Consider the following 17,651-nt stretch of genomic DNA (forward strand, 5'->3'; position numbering starts at 1 on the left):
GCTCCTTCGTGGTGCCGCTCGGAGCAGCTCCCCCCATCGCTCCCCGACTCGCTGGGTTCTGCCCCCGGAGCGGGAGCGCGGGGCTAATCGCGGGGTTAATGCAGCTCCCGCCGGCATCGCTGCCACGGGGCGGGGAGCAGGTTCCCGGGGCAGAGGCGCTTTCCCGGAGCCCCCTCAGCCCCCTGTAGCCGCTGCTCGGGCGCTGCTCCACCTTCCCCCCGCCCCAGCCGCTCCCCTCGGCTCCGGCCCCCGCGGGAACCGGCCCCGCCCCGGGACCCCCGAGCTCGCCCCGCGGAGCCTGGGCTCCGGGCTCCGCTCTCGGGAGCTGGCGGCACCGAGCGTCACGAACCCCCCTGCGCGGGCCCCGCCCGCCGCCCGGCCAATCCGGGGCGGCCCCGCCCCCCGCCCCGCCCGCAGCCCTTTGTCCGGCCGAGGAGCCATGTCCGGGGCCGGGGGCCCAGCGCGGCGGCTGCTCCGGCCCCGCCGGCAGCGGGGCGGCGAGGGGGGCGGGGCCGCGCGGCCGGGACACGGGCCGGGGGGGCCCGTGGGGGGTGCGCGGCGGGCGGGGCCGGGGTCGCTGGGCGCGGGGTGACCGGGCAGCGCGTGGGAAATCGGGGCGGGGGGGGCGAAGGCGCCTGGACAAGACAAAGCCCCAAATATCGGGACTGTCCCTATAAAACCGGGAGCTCTGGTCACCCCACCTGGGGGGCTCTGGGGACACCCCTGCTCCGCGCGCCCGCAGCCGGGAACGCGAAGGGGTGTCGGGGGCCCTGGGGAAGGGCCCGGGAATGAGCCACAAAATCCCCCGGTGCCGGGATGGAAACCCACCTGCGCCCGCACCGGGAGCACCAGGGGCCGGCACCGCCCTGTTGCCTGACGGTCACTTGACAAAATCACCTGCTCGCTGACGGACCTCGGGGGGTTTATGTCATTCGGGTCATTCAGCGTTTCTTGAAAAATGACCACGGACCTCAACATTTTTACCCCGGGTACTTGTGTCCGTGTCCGGCCGCGTTGCTGGTCCCTGGTGAACGCTGCGCGCAGATCAGGTCACCCCGTCTCCAAAACGGTGTTTGGGAATTGGAAAAGGTACCGAGAAGGGCAACGCCAAGGAGAAGGGGCATGGAACAGCTTCCCGCCGAGGAGAGATTGAAATGACCCTGGGATGTTCAGCTTGGAAAAGAGACGACTGGTAGGGGGCGGGTATGATCGAGGTCTATCAAATCATGGATGGTTTGGAGCAAGTGACTAGGGAAGTGCTATTTACCTCTTCAGGTAACACAAGAACCCAGGAGCGGCGCTAGGGTTTCTGGCGCCCTAGGCAGAATTCGGGAGGCAGCATTTTGTGCGCTCCCCACGGGGCGCGCGGGAGCTTCCGGTTCCACTCCCATTGTGCCGCCGAAGAAGGACCCTCTGCCGAAATGCGGCAGGCGACAGCGGCCGTCATTGAGCTGCTCAATTGCCTGCCGCTGTTTTCCGCAGCGCGTCGGCAGAAGGTCCTTCTTCGGCGGCGCGATGGGAGCGGAATCAGAAGCTCCCGTGCGCCCCGTGGGGAGTGTACAAAATGCCGCCCCCCGAATCCTGGCGCCTTAGGCGACCGCCTAGGCTCACCTAATGGAAGCGCCGGCCCTGCAAGAACCAGGAGTCACCCGATGAAATTAACAAGCAGCAGGTTTAAAAGGAACATGAGGAAATACTTCTTCACACAGGGCACGATCAGTCTGGGGAGCTCGTTGCCATGGGATGTTGTGAAGGCCAAAAGTACAACTGGGTTCCAAAAGAAATTAGATAAATTCAGGGAGGACAGGCTGGTGAATGGCTGTTAGCCAAGATAGTCAGGGACATCCCCCGTCCCCGCAAGTGCCGGGTGTCCCTAAACTCTGCCAGAAGCTGGGACTGAATAACAGGGAACGGATCTCATGCTAATCGCCCTGTTCTGTTCATTCCCTCCAAAGCATCTGACACCGGCCACTGGGCTAGGTGGACCATTGGTGTGACCCAGTATGGCCCTTCTAATGCTCTTATGTGGGTGGAACGTCTGGAGCTGGGGATCGTAGGGCTGCTTGGAGCTGGGCTTGGGGGTGTGGCCATGGGGGAGTCAGAGCCAGACTTTGGGATGTGTTGGTGTGAGGGGCCTGTAGATGTGGGGGAGGTTTAAAGCTGGGCCTTGGGGGTGTGCCAGTGTGTGTGCAGGGGTCAGAGCTGGGATATTAGGTGTGTGTGGTTTGGGGGGATATTTGGTTTGAGGGGTCCATGTTCAGATCTGGCACTTTGCATACATTGTGGTTGGAACTGGGGAAGTTGGTGAGGAAAATAGAAAGGAGCATAAACTCTGGCCAATGAAGTGTAAAAATATAACTAGGAAAGCCAAAAAAGAATTTGAAGAACAACTAGCCAAAGACTCAAAAAGTAATAGCAATTTTAAAATATATATATATATGCGAAGCAGGAAGCCTGCTAAACAACCAGTGGGGCCATTGGACTATTGAGATGCTAAAGGAGCACTCAAGGACGACAAGGCCATTGCGGAGAAACTAAATGAATTCTTCGCATCAGTCTTCACAGCTGTGGATGTGAGGGAGATTCCCAAACCCGTCGTTAGAGGAGGTTTTGGAACAAATTGATAAACTAAACAGTAATAAGTTACCAGGACCAGATGGTGTCACCCAAGAGTTCTGAAGGAACTCAAATGTGAAATTGCAGAACTACTAACTGTAGTTTGTAACCATTGTAATCATTTAAATCAGCTTCTGAACCAAATGACTGGAGGATAGTTAATGTGACGCCAATTTTTAAAAAGGGCTCCAAGATGATCCCGGCAATTACAGGCCAGTAAACCTGACTTCAGTACTGGGCATACTCATTGAAATTATAGTAAAGAACAAAATTGTCAGATACATATATGAACAGAATTTGTTGAGGAAAAGTCAGCATGTTTTTTGTAAAGGGAAGTCATGCCTCACCAATCTACTAGAATTCTTTGAGGGGGACAACAAGCATGTGGACCAAGGTGATCCAGTGGATATAGTGTACTTTGATTTTCAGAAAGCCTTTGACAAGCTCTTAAGCAAAGTAAGCTGGATAAGATAGGATAAGAGGGAAAGTCCTCTCATGGACCAGTAACTGGTTAAAAGATGGGAAACAAAGGGTAGGAATAAATGGTCAGTTTTCAGAATGAAGAGAGGTAAATAATGGTGTCCCCCGGGTGGGTCTGTAATTGGACCAGTTCTATTCAACATATTCATAAATGATCTGGAAAAAGGGGTAAACAGTGAGGTGGCAAAATTTGCAGATGATACAAAACTATTCAAGTCCCAGGCCGACTGCGAAGAGCTACAAAAGGATCTCACAAAACTGGGTGACTGGACAACAAAATGGCAGATGAAATTTAATGTTGATAAATGCAAAGTAATGCACATTGGAAAACATAATCCCAACTATACATATAAAATGACGGGGGCTAATGATGTAGATAGTTCTCTGAAAACATCCACTCAGTGTGCAGCAGCAGTTAAAAAAAGCGAACAGACTGTTGGGAATCATTAAGACAGGGATAGATAATAAGACAGAAAATATCACATTGCCTCTATATAAATCCATGGTATGGTCACATCTTGAATACTGTGTGCAGATGTGGTCGACCCATCTCAAAAAAGATAGATTGGAAAAGGTTCCGAAAAGGGCAACAACAATGATTAGGGATATGGAAAGGCTTTCGTATGAGGAGAGATTAATAAGACTGGGACTTTTCATCTTGGAAAAGAGATGACTAAAGGGGAATATGACAGAGGTCTATAAACTCATGACTGGTGTGGAGAAAGTAAATGAGGGAGAGTTATTTACTCCTTCTCATAACACACGAACTAGAGGTCACCACATGAAATTAATAGACGGCAGGTGGTTTTTTTTTCACACAACACACAGTCAACCTGTGGAACTCTTTGCCAGAGGATATTGTGAGGCCAAGATTATAACAGGGTTCAAAAAAGAACTAGGTAAGTTCATGGAGAATAGGTCCATCAATGGCTGTTAGCCAGGCTGGGCAGGGATGGTGTCCCTAGCCTCTGTTTGCCAGAAGCTGGGAATGGGCAACAGGGGATGATTTAGTTGGGGTTGGTCCTGCTTTGAGCAGGGGGTTGGACTAGATACCTCCTGAGGTCCCTTCCAACTCTGATATTTTATGATTCTATGATCACTTGGTGATTCCCTGATCTGTTCATTCCCTCTGGGGCAACTGGCACTGGCCACTGTTGGAAGACTGGATACTGGGCTAGACGGGCCTTTGGTCTGACCTAGTATGGCTGTTCTTATGGTTGTTTGGGACGTGCATGGGGCTGGGGAATGTTTGGGGCTCAGGTTTGGGTTGCATCCCTGTCACTCCACCAGGGTGTCCTGTGTCTTCCTTGGAAAACCTAGTTCTGCTTTCACTGCCCCCCTGAGATCTTCCTCGCTGAGGTTGAACTGTATCTGGCAAGAAAGTCAGTCCCAGGGGCTCTGCACAGGCATGTGCAGGGCAGGATTGGGCCCTGGAAGCTGTGAGGCTCTTTCGAGCAGTTTGTAACATCACTCCCCCCGTTTCTTCCAGGAGGTACCGGGAGAGCATCTGGCCTGTCAGCGAAAAGCCGAGGAGGAGCGGCAAAGTGCAGAGCTCCTGGTAGGTGCCCAGAGCCCCCTGCCCCTCAGATTTGCCTGGGATCAGAGTGCCCTGTGTGACACCAATCGCAGGGCCTGTGCTACCAGCCTCAGCCAGGAAAGCATCCCCACTGGAGCCCAGGGAGAGGGCAGGGTCAGACGTCGGAGCAACATGATGTGTTTAGGGTCCCAAGAGGCTCCTGCGCAGGAGAGTGTCAGTCCGTGGCCTGGAGAGGCCCTGCCCAAGGGCTTCTCAGGTATTATAGTGACCAGGTTCCTTTCTAGCCCCTAGGGGAGATGGGGGGAAGGAGAGGAAATGTGGGTGGGCAGATGAAGAGTTTGGTTCAGTGCAATTTGATGAGGTTTGGGGAGCAAAGTCCCCCGTTAGCCATGAGCAGCTCACCCCACGCTCCTTCCTCTGCCCTTCCCGGCCTAACTGAGCTCCCATCACCCGCCGCATCAACCCTGTGTTCTGGTAAATAACTCCCCCATCTGCTGGGGGCACAGGTCTGATTCTCCCGTTACCGAGCTGCCCTCTCCCTGGGTTGCAGAAACAGACTGAAGCCGAAAGGCAGAAGATCGTTGCGGAGTGGAAGGAGCTGCGAGGGTTCCTGGAGGAGCAGGAGCAGCTCCTGCTGTCCCAGCTGGAGGAGCTAGCCAGAGCCATTGTCAGGAGAAGGGACCAGGGCGTCTCCAGACCGTCCGGGGAGATTTCCCTGCTCGGAGAGGAGGGGCAGCAGCAGCCGAGGAGCCGATCCCCGCAGGTCAGACTGGCTTACGGCAGCGCTAATACGCTGCTTCCCAGCCCTAGCCCCCAACGCGCCTCACAAGGCCCTATTGTGCAAAGGGGAAAGTGACGGAGCAGAGTCCTGCCCACAGTCACACAGTGAGTCTGTGGCAGAGCCAGGGCTGGGACCTGGGACCCCTGGGGGCTGTAACCCCAAGACCGTCTCTCCTGCCCTGTAAATGTCTCTCTGCGTTTGCACTTTGAGGGTGAAATTCCCAGCCCACCCTCCCCCCCCGCCAGGCCCAAGGTCCTATGTCGTCCCAGGCTAGTGGGTTCAGTGGTGTGAGGAGGTTTGGGGGGGCTCTCGGCACTAGGGGGAATATTCTCTTCCTGTAAAGTGCCTGGGGAGAGACTTTCCCCAATGGCGACCTCCTAGCAGGGACCCCTGGGGTTGCTGAGGGCAGACGTCCCAGCTGGGCGTAGCAGTCGGGGAGGGAGATGGCAGCTGTTCTCTTAACGTGAACCCAAGTGTCTGAAATTCCCCAAATACCCGCAGCTCCAGTGGTGACTCCCCTGCAGAGTAGGAGGCCACCCTAGCCTGGGACAGGCCCACTGACTGCCTCTTCTTTCTCCCCCTGTGCAGGGTGCTGGACGCACTGAGAGCCGGTACGTCCTGGGCTCCATTTTAGCGTTCGCGTGGAAAGCGATGGTTTAGAATTGGAATTCCACTGACTGCGGCGCTTCCCGCGCTGTGACACGCGGGCTGAATGCCTGAGATCACGTCTTTCCTTAGTGGCTGCCTCAGGAAGGAGAGAGCCTCTTACTACCTGACAGCTAATGGGGGCTGTCAAACACAGGGCCTGTGGGCCAGACCCTGCCTGGCTGATGTGTTTACGAGGCCACATCACGTGTTCACAGTGTGCAGAATCTCAGCTTTTGTCTTTTAAAAATAGGTTTCTAGCCTTCACGCTTGCAAAGAAACCTTCTGAAATGCAAAGGGAGGCGATGGTGCCTTCCTGTCTACAGCGTTTCAGTGTAGACGCTCCCTATGGCGACGGGAGGGGTTGTCCCACTGGCGTAGGTGATCCGCCGCCCCACAGGCAGGAGCTAGGTCGATGGAAGACGCTCGTTTGGCCCAGCACTGTCTGCTGGGGCACTCAGGTTGGCTTATCTACGCTGCTCAGAGGTGTGGATTTTTCGCTCCCCTGAGCAATGTAGTTAAGACAACCTAATATTCTAGTGCAGACCAGGCCTGAGTCTGTGAAACAGCCTGAACCCCGGCTCAGAGATGTGTGAACTCCCCTGGGAATCTCATTGGTGTGTCAGCTGAAATGATGTCGCTTGAATGTCCATTGCTGGTCTCTGTAGCAGGTGGGATTGGGAGGGGATGGGAGTGAAGCCCTTGAGAGGTAGGAATAGGGAGTTGCTGTAGGGAGGGAGGAACAGAGGAGAGACACAGGCTATGTCTACACTGGCAACTGGTGTTTAAAAAAAAAAAAAACTGAAAGACAAAAGTTTTGCTGCAGAGAGTGCCAGTGTGAACAGCATGTTCTTGGCAGGAGCGCTCTCCTGCCGACAACGCAAATGCCGCTCATTGTGGGGGGGACGGTTTTTGTCGGGAGGAGAGCTGACAACGGCTACACTGCGTGACATGTAGTGGCACGGCTGTGTCTCCAGAAGCTATGTAGTGTAGACAAGCCCACCAAGACAAGGATGGGGGGCGGGGGAAGGAAGGCAGGGAAACAGGATAGAAATAGCAGAAGTGGCTGTTTTCCCTTTGAGTGAAAAAAGCTGTGACAATGAAGTACTTTATAACTAACAGGAATTAAAGCTTTCTATATAAAGGGCAGATTCCCGCCCTGGATCTTTGTGCCTGGGTGCCCCAGTTTATGCCCTAGCCTGAGGACAATGATAAGTGGGATACAGGCCCTCCACCAATGGGGCTGACACCCCGGGGTCACTGCTTTAGCTGAAGTTCTCCGGGCTTTGGGCATTGAATGGTCCAGGTTCAATCCCTGGGGAAGACCTGGGCTCTGTCTGTGCCCCTGTGAGCACATGGGACACGCCCACTCTCTGGTCTCCGTCTCCTCCTTTTCCACATATCCCAATGCTGGTGCCCCTTGGTACTGGAATAATGCAGGGTGGAGGGTGGCTCAGCACCCCAGCGTGTCCCCGCGAGGGCACCAGAACCTGTCTCCATTCCGGGCCCCAATGGCTCCCCACATCCCATCTCTCTGGGCCCATGGAGCGCACCGGGCTGTGGGCAGGTGACATCTCAGACGATAAAGCTCAGATGCAGGTTTTCTGGAGTTTGGGGGTTTCTGGGATTGGGAATCGGACCCATGTCTCACCCTTCCTGCTTTCCCCAGCAGGGAGGATGGGCCGTTTCAGAAGCCAGAGCCGGGGTTTGCGGAGCTGGAGAAGAGACTCAGCGATTTCTCTCTGAAAAGTGCCATCCTGCAGGAGGTGCTGCTGGGATTCAAAGGTGAATTGGAGTTTGGCAGCAGCTCCCTTCTGGTTGGAGGGACCCTCGCCCTGGGGAGGAGTCAGGGGCTATAGTGTGTCGCTGACCCTGGGCTCCGTCTCAGCCCCAGCTCAGGGAGTTCCCCTCGCCCATGCGAGTAGCCCTGTGGGGCCGGCTCTGCCTGAGTTATCAGCCTCGCCCCTGGTCCCCATCTCATCATGAAAAGCAGGTACGTTAGTAACCAATAGGAATATGCCCATGAGTGCGAGGGCCTGAATTCTCACCTCTGCCTTCCTCTCCTTCCCCAGAGACTCTGCGGCTGGAGCTGGAGAACCACACAGGTACGTTTCTGTCTCTCCTGGGGGGGTTCAGACCAAGAACCATGTTAGCGGCCGGGGATTGCTGCCTGCAGCCCGAGATAAACCTGGAAGCGATGGAGCAGTGACTGCCCAGGTCACTCCTGCGGTGAGGTCTGGGGGGGTCAGAGTGAATCCTGAGCTGAGTGGTGCATTTCCCTTTGAGAAAGGAACAAGAACCTGAGTGGTGTGAAATGGTGAGACGAGGCTGAAACACCCACACACTGTGCAGTCTGCAGCTGTAATGAGCGGCGGAAAAAGGCCCCAGGGTGGCAGCAGAGTTTCAGGAGGGAGGGGTTGGAACCCTTGTCTAGCTGATCCTGAATGCGAAATGGGGCTGTGAAGGGAAGAGGGCACTGAGCTGTGTGGGGCTCGTTCTGAAGGAGGAGGGGGCTTCGCTAGTGGAGATCGGTGTTTCTCTCACCACACTGGGGAGCCTTTCGTTGAGGTAAAGAATTTTGGCAACTTTCTGATGTTTACGCTAAAAGTAAGACCAGAGCTATGGAAGGGTGTTAAGCCTTCGCAGTGTGTGTTTCATGAGGCCGACAGAGAATCCCTGGCCTTGAGGGATAAGAGTGTGCAGGGCCTGGGGCAATGAGGTTTTCCTTATTTAGGCCCTAATAAAGCTTCCAGTATTTCCTGGCCCCCACGACTGCCTCTCCTGAGCCCCCTGGGCGCCATGACTAAGGCTACGATTTAGTCACGGGGTATTTTTAGTCAAAGTCATGGACGGATCACAGGCAATAAACAAAAATTCACGGCCTGTGACCTGTCTGTGACCTTTAGTATAAATACCCCTGATTAAATCTTAGCTGGGAGCCCCCGGGGAGCCAGCAGCTGGGCACCGCTGAGCAGCGGCTGCTCTGTCTGCCCCCGGGGCCACTGCTCCGGTGGCCCCCAGACCACTGCTCGGGCAGCTCCCAGGGCCAGCCACACCTGCTGCTGCCTGGGTAGTCCCCGGGGCCAGCTGCCAGGGGCCAACGAGAAGCGACTGGCTCCAGGGCCGCTCCAGCAGCAGCCATAAGCAGACTCTGTACACACACCCTGCTGACCATAACATTCAGAGCATGACAGGCTTTCATGAAATACCTCACTTGACGTATATTTATAGACAATAACATTGTATACAGCCTGCCTCAGCATGGTCATGAGGCAGATGAACTGAAAGGGTGAAATCAGCATCAACGGAGAGCAGTTAAACCATCTCAGATTCATGGATGATATTGTGCGGATTGCCAAAAACACTATCAAGCTACAGAAAATGCTGTGAGAACTCGACACAAAAAGCAGCCAAGTGGGACTGAAAATGAACCGCTCTAAGACAAAATGTATGCGGTTTGAGGCCTTGCCAAAAGCCCAAATAATAGTCAAGGGGGAACAAATAGAAGTGGTTGAGCAATACGTCTGTTTGGGCCAAGAAATCAACCCACACCACGGTCAGGAAGGCGAACTATCGCAAAGAAAGGAAGCTGGCTGGCACGCGTTCAGTTCTACCAGGGGTGTCCTCCAAGGAAAAATCAACAAGGCAACACACGCCAACCTCTACTGCCGGCAGTGTTATACGGCAGCGAAACATGGGCGCTTACCAAGATAGAGGAGCAATAGCTTGTCTATCATGGAGAGGGCAGCGGAAAGAAGAATTCTGGGGATTTCAATCAGCGACTGAGTCCCCAATGATGTGATCGGACAACAGAGTTGAGTGCAGGACGTCGTCGTTGAAAGCAGGTACAGTAAAATGCAATGGGCCAGGCATATAGCTAGGTTCACTGACAATCGATGGCTGCAGCTGTCGCTGAGTGATACCCACGGGAACTGAAACAACCGCTCGGCTGACCTCCAAAGAGATGGGAAGATTTTATCATGCAAAGGCATGGCCGCACCTGGAGAAGGAAGGCCAGGATAAGAGAAGAATGGAAGACTTACTGTGATCGGCGCAATCTATATGAGGGCTGAAGTCACCGATTGATCAGCTGCAGTCAGTTCCAGCTACCCCAGGTTTTCAGGCCAAAAAGATCCACTTTGCTTCTCCCCCTTAGTCCCCTAGGTAATGGATGCCAGAATGGCTGTCTGCCTTTGGGTATGTGACCCAGAGTCTGTCTCTGTGCCAAGAGCCAGTGTGAAGGCTGCGTTCCCCGTCATGAGTGCTAAATGGGCTCAACCTCCCGCCCCACCCCACACTTGGTTTAGCTTGAGGGTTTGGTTTATGTTATACGTAGATGGCTTTTCTTTGTCCTCCCAGGAACTGCCTGGTTCAATTTCCATTGGAGACACGGGAAAACAGCATTTCTTTGTCTGGGACAGGCTGGGTGTATGCACTGCTTCTAAAAGACATTTTAAAAACCTTTTCAGCACATGCCTAGACTTCCTTACACATGACCAGTACGTGTAGCACACGGTACTATTAATGCCAGGCATGTTACCTGTTTGCATAGGATACTTTACATGGCAACTTTTAGTACTGATAATGACAGCAGTGTGTTGGGACAAAGGGATCAGCCTGAGGAGAGTCGCGGTATGGCGTGTCCTCTGCCAGATGACACTGAGGGCTCCATGGGCCACACAGGGAAGGGGAGATTTGGGGGATCTGGAGCTGCAGGGGATCCCAGCCAGTTAACACAGAATCTCTGCCCAGGCCCCATTGCTTTGGAGCCTACCCTTCCTTTATTTTCATAGGCACCAACTTTCTCCGGCGCCGGGGGGGCTCGTGCCCCCCCAGCCCCGCCCCAACTCCACCCCTTCCCCAGACCTGCCCCGCCTCCATTCCAACCCCTTCCCCAAGTCCCTGCCTTGGCCCCGCCTCTTCCCCGAGCATGCTGCACTCCCCCCTGCGCTCCGCCCCCCCCCCCCCGGTGCTTACCACGTGAAACAGCTGTGTTGCGGCGCAAGCGCTGGGAGCCAGGGGGAGAAGCAGAGCCCAGTGTGCTCAGGGGAGGAGGCAGAGGCGGAGGTGAGCTGGGGCAGGGTGGGGCGCTGCCAGTGGGTGCAGAGCACCCAGCAATTTTTCCCTGGAGCACCCACGGATTCGCCGCCTATGTTTACTTTAGTCCTTTTTCACTTTCTTTTACATATTTTTTTCACATATTCTTATTTCTTGTCCTCTCTCCATCACTCACTTCCCTCCACGGATGCCCTTCCCTACCTGCTGAGACTGCAGACACTGTTCCCGAGTCCGTACATTCCGCCCTCGCACTTCCTTCCCCAGCACAAATGGGCACTTCGGTGATTATGTCACAACGTGGTTAAGAGACTTCTGGGGACTCAGAGAATTTCACTTCTCTCTCCCCGTCTGCAGCAGCCACAGTCTGTTTTCCCTGCAGGCTCCTTGGATCTTTGAGCCAGTCCCTCCTGAGGCCACATGGCCCGATTCTTGTTTCTCACATTCTCCTTGTGCAGAGAAAATCAGAGTCTCTTGCTCCTGAATTATATTCTGTAATTTCCCAGCCACATGCCACACGCTGGGGTATTTTAAGACTCCCTCCCACTGCACCTGACTCATTAGATTTCCTGACATCTGTTACCTCTGAACTGCTGCATTCATTGACACCCCCACTCCCTCCCATCCCTTACTGTGCTGAAACCCCTCTAGCTCATGCTCACTGGTCTCAGCTTCTGTAGGACTCTCGCATTGTCACTGTCAGTGAGAACTAGATCCAGGGTGGTGTCCCCTCTGGCTGGAGCTCCCTCTTTCTGGGACATAGAAATGTGTTCTCTGTATTTTAGGATCCCCTCTGTTGTCTGGCTGTGTGTGTTCCCAGCAGAGATGTGGATAGTTAAGTCTCCCCATTAGCTGAGTATCCCGCAGTTTGGAGCACCTGGGGAGCTGGCTCTGGGATTTTACTGCTTTAAATAAGTTTATGTTAAATAATAGGACATTGTGACAAATATTCCACAAATTCACCTGCTCTCACCTATTTTCTTCCCCTGAGCGGGGCTTCCAGTTTCCAGATCTAATATGCTCTTCCAGCTGGAACAAGCTCAGAGCAAAGAGATCCTGGGAGCTGATTGCACAGATGGGAATGAGTTAAACTAACTCAAAACTTCTTTGTGTGTAATGAAAAGAGTCTGGGAGTCCCTAGAAAGACCTTGTGAACTCTGGGTTTAGGGTTGTCCTCAACATGTGATGTGGCCTCATGAAGGAGGTCAGTTTCCCGCCCACCCTCACTGACATCTGGCAAAGCTTCCTCCCTGATGCGTGGGATGTGGAGGCAGATTGATCCTGTCCTCGCTCTCCTCTGGGAAAAGTTTTGGGAGGAGTCAGCTCCTGATTTTTTCCATTTCTCCAGCAATTATTTTGGTTCGTTTCCCCCTTTTCCCAGAGCAGGGAATGACTCATGATTGGATTCTCTCTCTGTTGCAGCAGGTGATGTGGCAGTGAGTGAGAACGAGGAGCAGAATCCGCAGCAGGGAGATACTCAGCACATGGAACCATCCGGGGTGTTATCAGAAAGATCTGAAAAGACTATTCACTGGAGTCGTGAGCAGAGAAAAGGTCATGAGAGTCAGCACTGGCCAGAGAAGCAGCAGGGAAAACAGCCAGGGGATTGTCGGGGAAGTGGCAAGGGTCTCCAGGAAACCACAGCCCAGCAGAGAATCCCCCCAGGAGAGAGAAAAAACACCTGCAGTGAGTGTGGGAAAACCTTCAGTAGCTGCTCAGCTCTTATTACACATCAGAGAATCCACATGGGCAAGACACCCTATAGATGCTGCGAGTGCGGGAAAAGCTTCAATCGGAACTCGCACCTTAGTAGACATCGGAGACTCCACACAGGACAGAGACCTTTTAAATGCTCGGAGTGCGGGAAAAGTTTCAGTGTGAGCTCAAACCTCATTGCACATCAGACAATCCACACAGGAAACAGGCCCTTTACGTGCTCTGAGTGCGGGAAAAGCTTCAATCGGAACTCAAACCTCATTACACATTTTAGAATCCACACAGGAAGCAGACCATTCACATGTGCTGACTGTGGGAAAAGCTTCACTGACAGCTCCAACCTTACTCAGCATCAGAGAACCCACGTGGGGGAGAGACCCTATAGATGCTCAGAGTGCGGGAAAAGCTTCACTCGGAGCTCAGACCTTATTAGACATGAGACAATCCACACGGGAGACAGACCCTTTAAATGCTCCAAGTGCGGGAAAAGTTTCAATCAGAACTCACACCTTATTACCCATCAGAGAATCCACAAAGGAGAGTAACCCCATAAATAGCTTGGCTAGGGCTGGCCGAAGTTTGGGGTTTTTTTATAAAACATTTGCTATTTCCCACATAGTGACCTTTAAAGCTGTTTGCACCATTTGCTTCACTCTGGTCCCCCAGCTCCCCCAGGTGAGTTGCCTGCTTTTGCCACTCACCCGTCTTTGGGGTGAAGCCCATCGTCCGTTCTATCAATTCCTTGCTATCCTGTAAGTCATGGGAACGTGTGCCCCTCCTGACAGGAATGGCCGTCAGTCCCAGATAGGGAGATAGGGGTGACCTCAGCTAGCTACATTGAGATAAAGTCTATTTGGACCTTGTCTCCACTAGGGTTTTCCATGGAGTTAGCAAGCTTGAGTTACCTATCTTGATTTAAATGCTAAGCTATTTTTGCAGTAAAGACATAGCCTTGGGAAAGTGGTTGGGGTTAGCTAGCACATTTCTCCTTAAGCTGACCTAACCTGCATCACCCTTCCTAGTTCAGACAACCCTAAGGATCGCATTTACATTTACTCCTGCGGGAATTCTGCGCCGAAAAAATAAAAATTCCGCGCACAATATTTTAAAATTCTGCCAATGTTATTTGTCAAAATAACACTACATGATCATGCCCGCTTCAAGTATTTTGGTAATTTATTTCAAAATACCTGTCCGCAAGTATGACTGTAACAATACCAACACACACAAAATTTCCCCCATGAGCAGAGAGTTAAAGAAACCCCTTTGACAGCCCAGTTCCTGTTTCTCTGCCCCCCCCCCCGCCCAGATCCCAGCCGGGTGCCCAGACACCAGCTCCCCTCCCCCACTCAAGCCCAGCTGTGACCCACCCCCAGGCCAGACATCAGCTTTCCTTCCCTCCCAAGACCAGCTGTGCCCCCCTAGGCCGGACAGCAACCCCCCTCCTGTGCAGAGCCCAGCCGTGGCCCCCCAGCCCAGGCACCCATCCCTCTACCACCCAGAGCCCAGCAGTGGCCCTCCCAGCCTGGACACCAGCCTCCTACTGGACAGGGATCCAGAGGGAGAAACAGCCTGTTGCTGGGTCCCCGGCTTGTGCAGAGTTTCCTGCATGCTGCCCTCTCCTTCCCTTGGGGCATGCGGGGAACTGCAATTGCCAGGAACTCTCTACTCTCTCCCCCGAACCTCCTCACCGCTGCAGTGTCTTCTGTGTGCAAGCAGGGCTCACCTGGGTCCAGCGGCCCCTGCTGGCGGCCACCAGCATTGCAGTCCATTTCTGTGAGGGAAAAGAAATTATGCGAAAAAACTATTAATTTCTGCAAAATTCTGCATTGCGCAGTGGCACAGAATTCCCCCAGGAGTATTATTGTTCCCCCACTAGCAGAGTGATTGTCAGAATAACTGAGTTCACCCTTTGTGGACAGATTATCTCACTCCTTGTTATTCTCACTTTCTCCAGGTAGTGCTCAAAAGTTAGTTATTTTTGTACCTTGGGGTGAATTGGAGGGATTCTTTCCTGCCCCATCACCACTAGGGCTTTAGAATTTATTCTATCCCTCCGTCTCTCAAAGTGTCATGTGACACACTGTTCTCAGCTCTCTGTATTTCAAAATCAGAGACTTGTTAGCACTGGAAAGTGTCACAGACCTAGAGGAGAAATTTGAATGGATCCCAAAGCCAGTGTGATCATTCTGATCTTAAATCCCAGTTTCCATTGATTGAAAAAGTGACTTTGGGGCTTTTTCCTGCAAGCAGATGGAAAGGCTGCTGTTTTCCCCCATTTCAATGATGCTAAAACTTTTGAAAAATAATAATGAGGTGGTGTTGAGTGAAGCACGTTTGAATGGATCATAGGAGAATGCAGTGGGAGAATTTGTCCTCCTGGCTTTTGAATCATTAGATATAACCTCCTCTGGAATTTCATAGTGTATTACATGGTAATTGTCAAATTTCTCTGCATTATGGATTTTTCTCTCTTTCCTGAATGCCGTTTGGTCACATAACTGGATATTTTGTTGGATAGAATGTGGATCAGATTCATTAGGGACTTGGAAACAGATTACCATTTGCTAAAATAGTCTTGTGATTTTTTCGCATCCCTCCATGGTAACATAGAGGAAGTCAGTCACCGGGAGAGAATACTCCAGTTTATTGGGCATGCTACCAAGGAACTAGTCAGGTATTTTAAATCTCCATACTGAAATGGTGGGCAACAGTACCCCACAAATGGTGCAGCTAGCTGAAGTAATTGGATATGGTCACACTGCTGTTCAGTTGGTTGGGTCAATATCGTGTCAGATTGGAGAGAATTTCACAGGAAGTGACTTGGAACTAGGCAAAATATTTGGTTCCCAGAACAGTTGTGGCCCAAGCAGGTCCAGATTAAAGAATTTTGGGGGCCCCTCCCCACCTTCCTTAAACTAGACAGAGCATGTGATACACCATATGTAAATATGAGAATGTCTTCATTTATGATGATGATTGTTAGTTAGAGCTTTCTCAGCAGAAAATACAGCTGCACCACTGAAAGTGAAATGATTGTGTCTTATGCTAACTTATACAGTAGCATCGTGTATTTTGAGTATTAGAAAGAACACAAACAGAATTGAATACAAGAATAAAAATTAGCTCCACTGAGTGTAAAAAAGCATTATACCGTGTGCTGTGCTGCCTGTTTCATGTACTGGAAGAAAACATGTATGTTTAATATATTTTATCGTGTTTTTTGTTTGTTTAGGGTTTTTTGTTAACCATAATTCTCCGTTTTTACCTAGTTGTTTGTTCACTTTGTTACCTTTTTTTAACAAACCTAATGTGTTTCTTTTATAGAATGCTTCAGAATACAACATGCACCTGGTGTATTAAACTAAATTGGTTTGTTCAATTCTCAAATAAATTGTTACATCCAAACAATTTTTCAATCATATTTTTATGGCCTGGGTGGAGAAGGCATTGCTGCCGGGCCCGACCCTTCCAACTTTACTCTTTGAAATCAGTGTGTGCAAGGACTATGGGAACCAGACCAACTCTTATTTTGCAACAGATTTAATGGGTTTTGTTTGTTTGTTTTTTGCTTTTTAAGTGTAATCAGTTAGCTGGGCATTGTGCCAAGACTCCAGTGATTATGAGAGAGAGAGAGTGTGTGTGTCTTTCTATCTCTCTCTCTCCACACACAGACATCTGAGAATCCAGGATAGAGCACCAGTCAGTAGTTTAGGGACACCCAGAGCATGGGGTTGCATCCCTGACCATCTTGGCTAATGGCCATTGATGGACTGATCCTCCATGAACTTACCTAGTTCTTTTTTGAATGCACTACATTGGTGCAGCTGCATTGCTGCAGCATGTCCGGTGAAGACATGCTATGCAGACAGGAGAGCGCTCTCCCGTCAGCATAAGTACCCCACCACAACGAGAGGCGGAAACCGTATCGTCGGGAGAGTGTCTCCCACCAACACAGATCGGTGTAGAAGATAACACTTAGTCCTGCCATGAATGCAGGGGACTGGACTAAATGATCTCTCGAGGTCCCTTCCAGTCCTATGATTCTATGATTTCTATGATAGTCAATCTGATAGTCCAGTGTCTATCAAAAAATCCCTCACGGGGCCCCCCTTGATCACCCCCTGGAGCATAGGGCAACCGGATATGTCCCGTCCCAGACTAAGGATATGGACAGGATGCCTCCCTGGGCACCCCTAGGATATAGTCTCTCCCTCCTGCCCTCCCAGCTGTTCTGAGAACAATAACACTTCTGTCTCCTAGCAAAACTGTGAGCCTGACACTGCAGGCAACCCTGGTCTCCATGACCACGCCCCTGCCGATCTGGGGAGATCCTGGGGAGCCAGTTTAGCTTGAAGTCTCTGAATCTGCTGTTCTATTGCTGTCTGCTCACCCCGAAATCGCGGCCCCACGGGCGGTGGGTAGAATAGGCCTGGAGAGGCTCAGCCTCCCCTGGTGCAGCCACTGTTGTGGTTTTGGTGGGGGAAGTCTTTGCTTATTATTATGCCCTTTGCTGTCAATACGCTTCACAGTCTGAGCAGGCAGCCCCAGGCGAAACAGGCTCTGGATGCTGAACGTCCCTCTCGTCCCAGAACTCCTGGCTCCATCCCGCTGGAAGTAGTATTATGGTGAGCGGCACCGGGCGGCCCTTCTTGTTACACAGGCTGATGAGTTCTTGTTCAGTCTCTTTGGAAGACAATCTTCTGCGTTCCGTGAGGCCGTTGTCCTAGGAGAGAAGCTGTGGCAGACAGCAGCTGCTCTATCTTGGTATTCGGAGGCAATTCGGGCACAGAGGAGCTTCCTGGAAGCAGGCGTTGGTGC

General features: G+C 52.2%; 1 protein-coding gene across 3 annotated transcripts; it reads left to right on the forward strand.

Annotated features, from left to right (window-relative positions):
- The first annotated feature begins 1,095 nt into the window (after window positions 1-1,095).
- Window positions 1,096-16,093, forward strand: LOC120385203 (zinc finger protein 391-like). 3 transcript variants are annotated; one of them, XM_039504319.1, is made up of 7 exons: window positions 1,096-1,192; window positions 4,586-4,654; window positions 5,184-5,396; window positions 6,003-6,025; window positions 7,729-7,844; window positions 8,132-8,164; window positions 12,540-16,093. In XM_039504319.1, exons 1-7 carry the CDS (start codon window positions 1,166-1,168, stop codon window positions 13,373-13,375), a joined length of 1,317 nt encoding a protein of 438 aa, XP_039360253.1. In that variant the 5' UTR covers window positions 1,096-1,165; the 3' UTR covers window positions 13,376-16,093. The 3 variants fall into 3 exon arrangements, with proteins under 3 accessions (XP_039360253.1, XP_039360251.1, XP_039360252.1); XM_039504317.1 differs by having other exon boundaries at window positions 1,098-1,192; window positions 12,537-16,093; XM_039504318.1 differs by having other exon boundaries at window positions 1,099-1,192; window positions 7,732-7,844; window positions 12,537-16,093.
- The last annotated feature ends 1,558 nt before the right edge of the window (window positions 16,094-17,651 follow it).

This window comes from Mauremys reevesii, linkage group 17 (genome assembly GCF_016161935.1).
Source record: "Mauremys reevesii isolate NIE-2019 linkage group 17, ASM1616193v1, whole genome shotgun sequence".
Taxonomy (NCBI): Eukaryota; Metazoa; Chordata; order Testudines; family Geoemydidae; genus Mauremys; species Mauremys reevesii.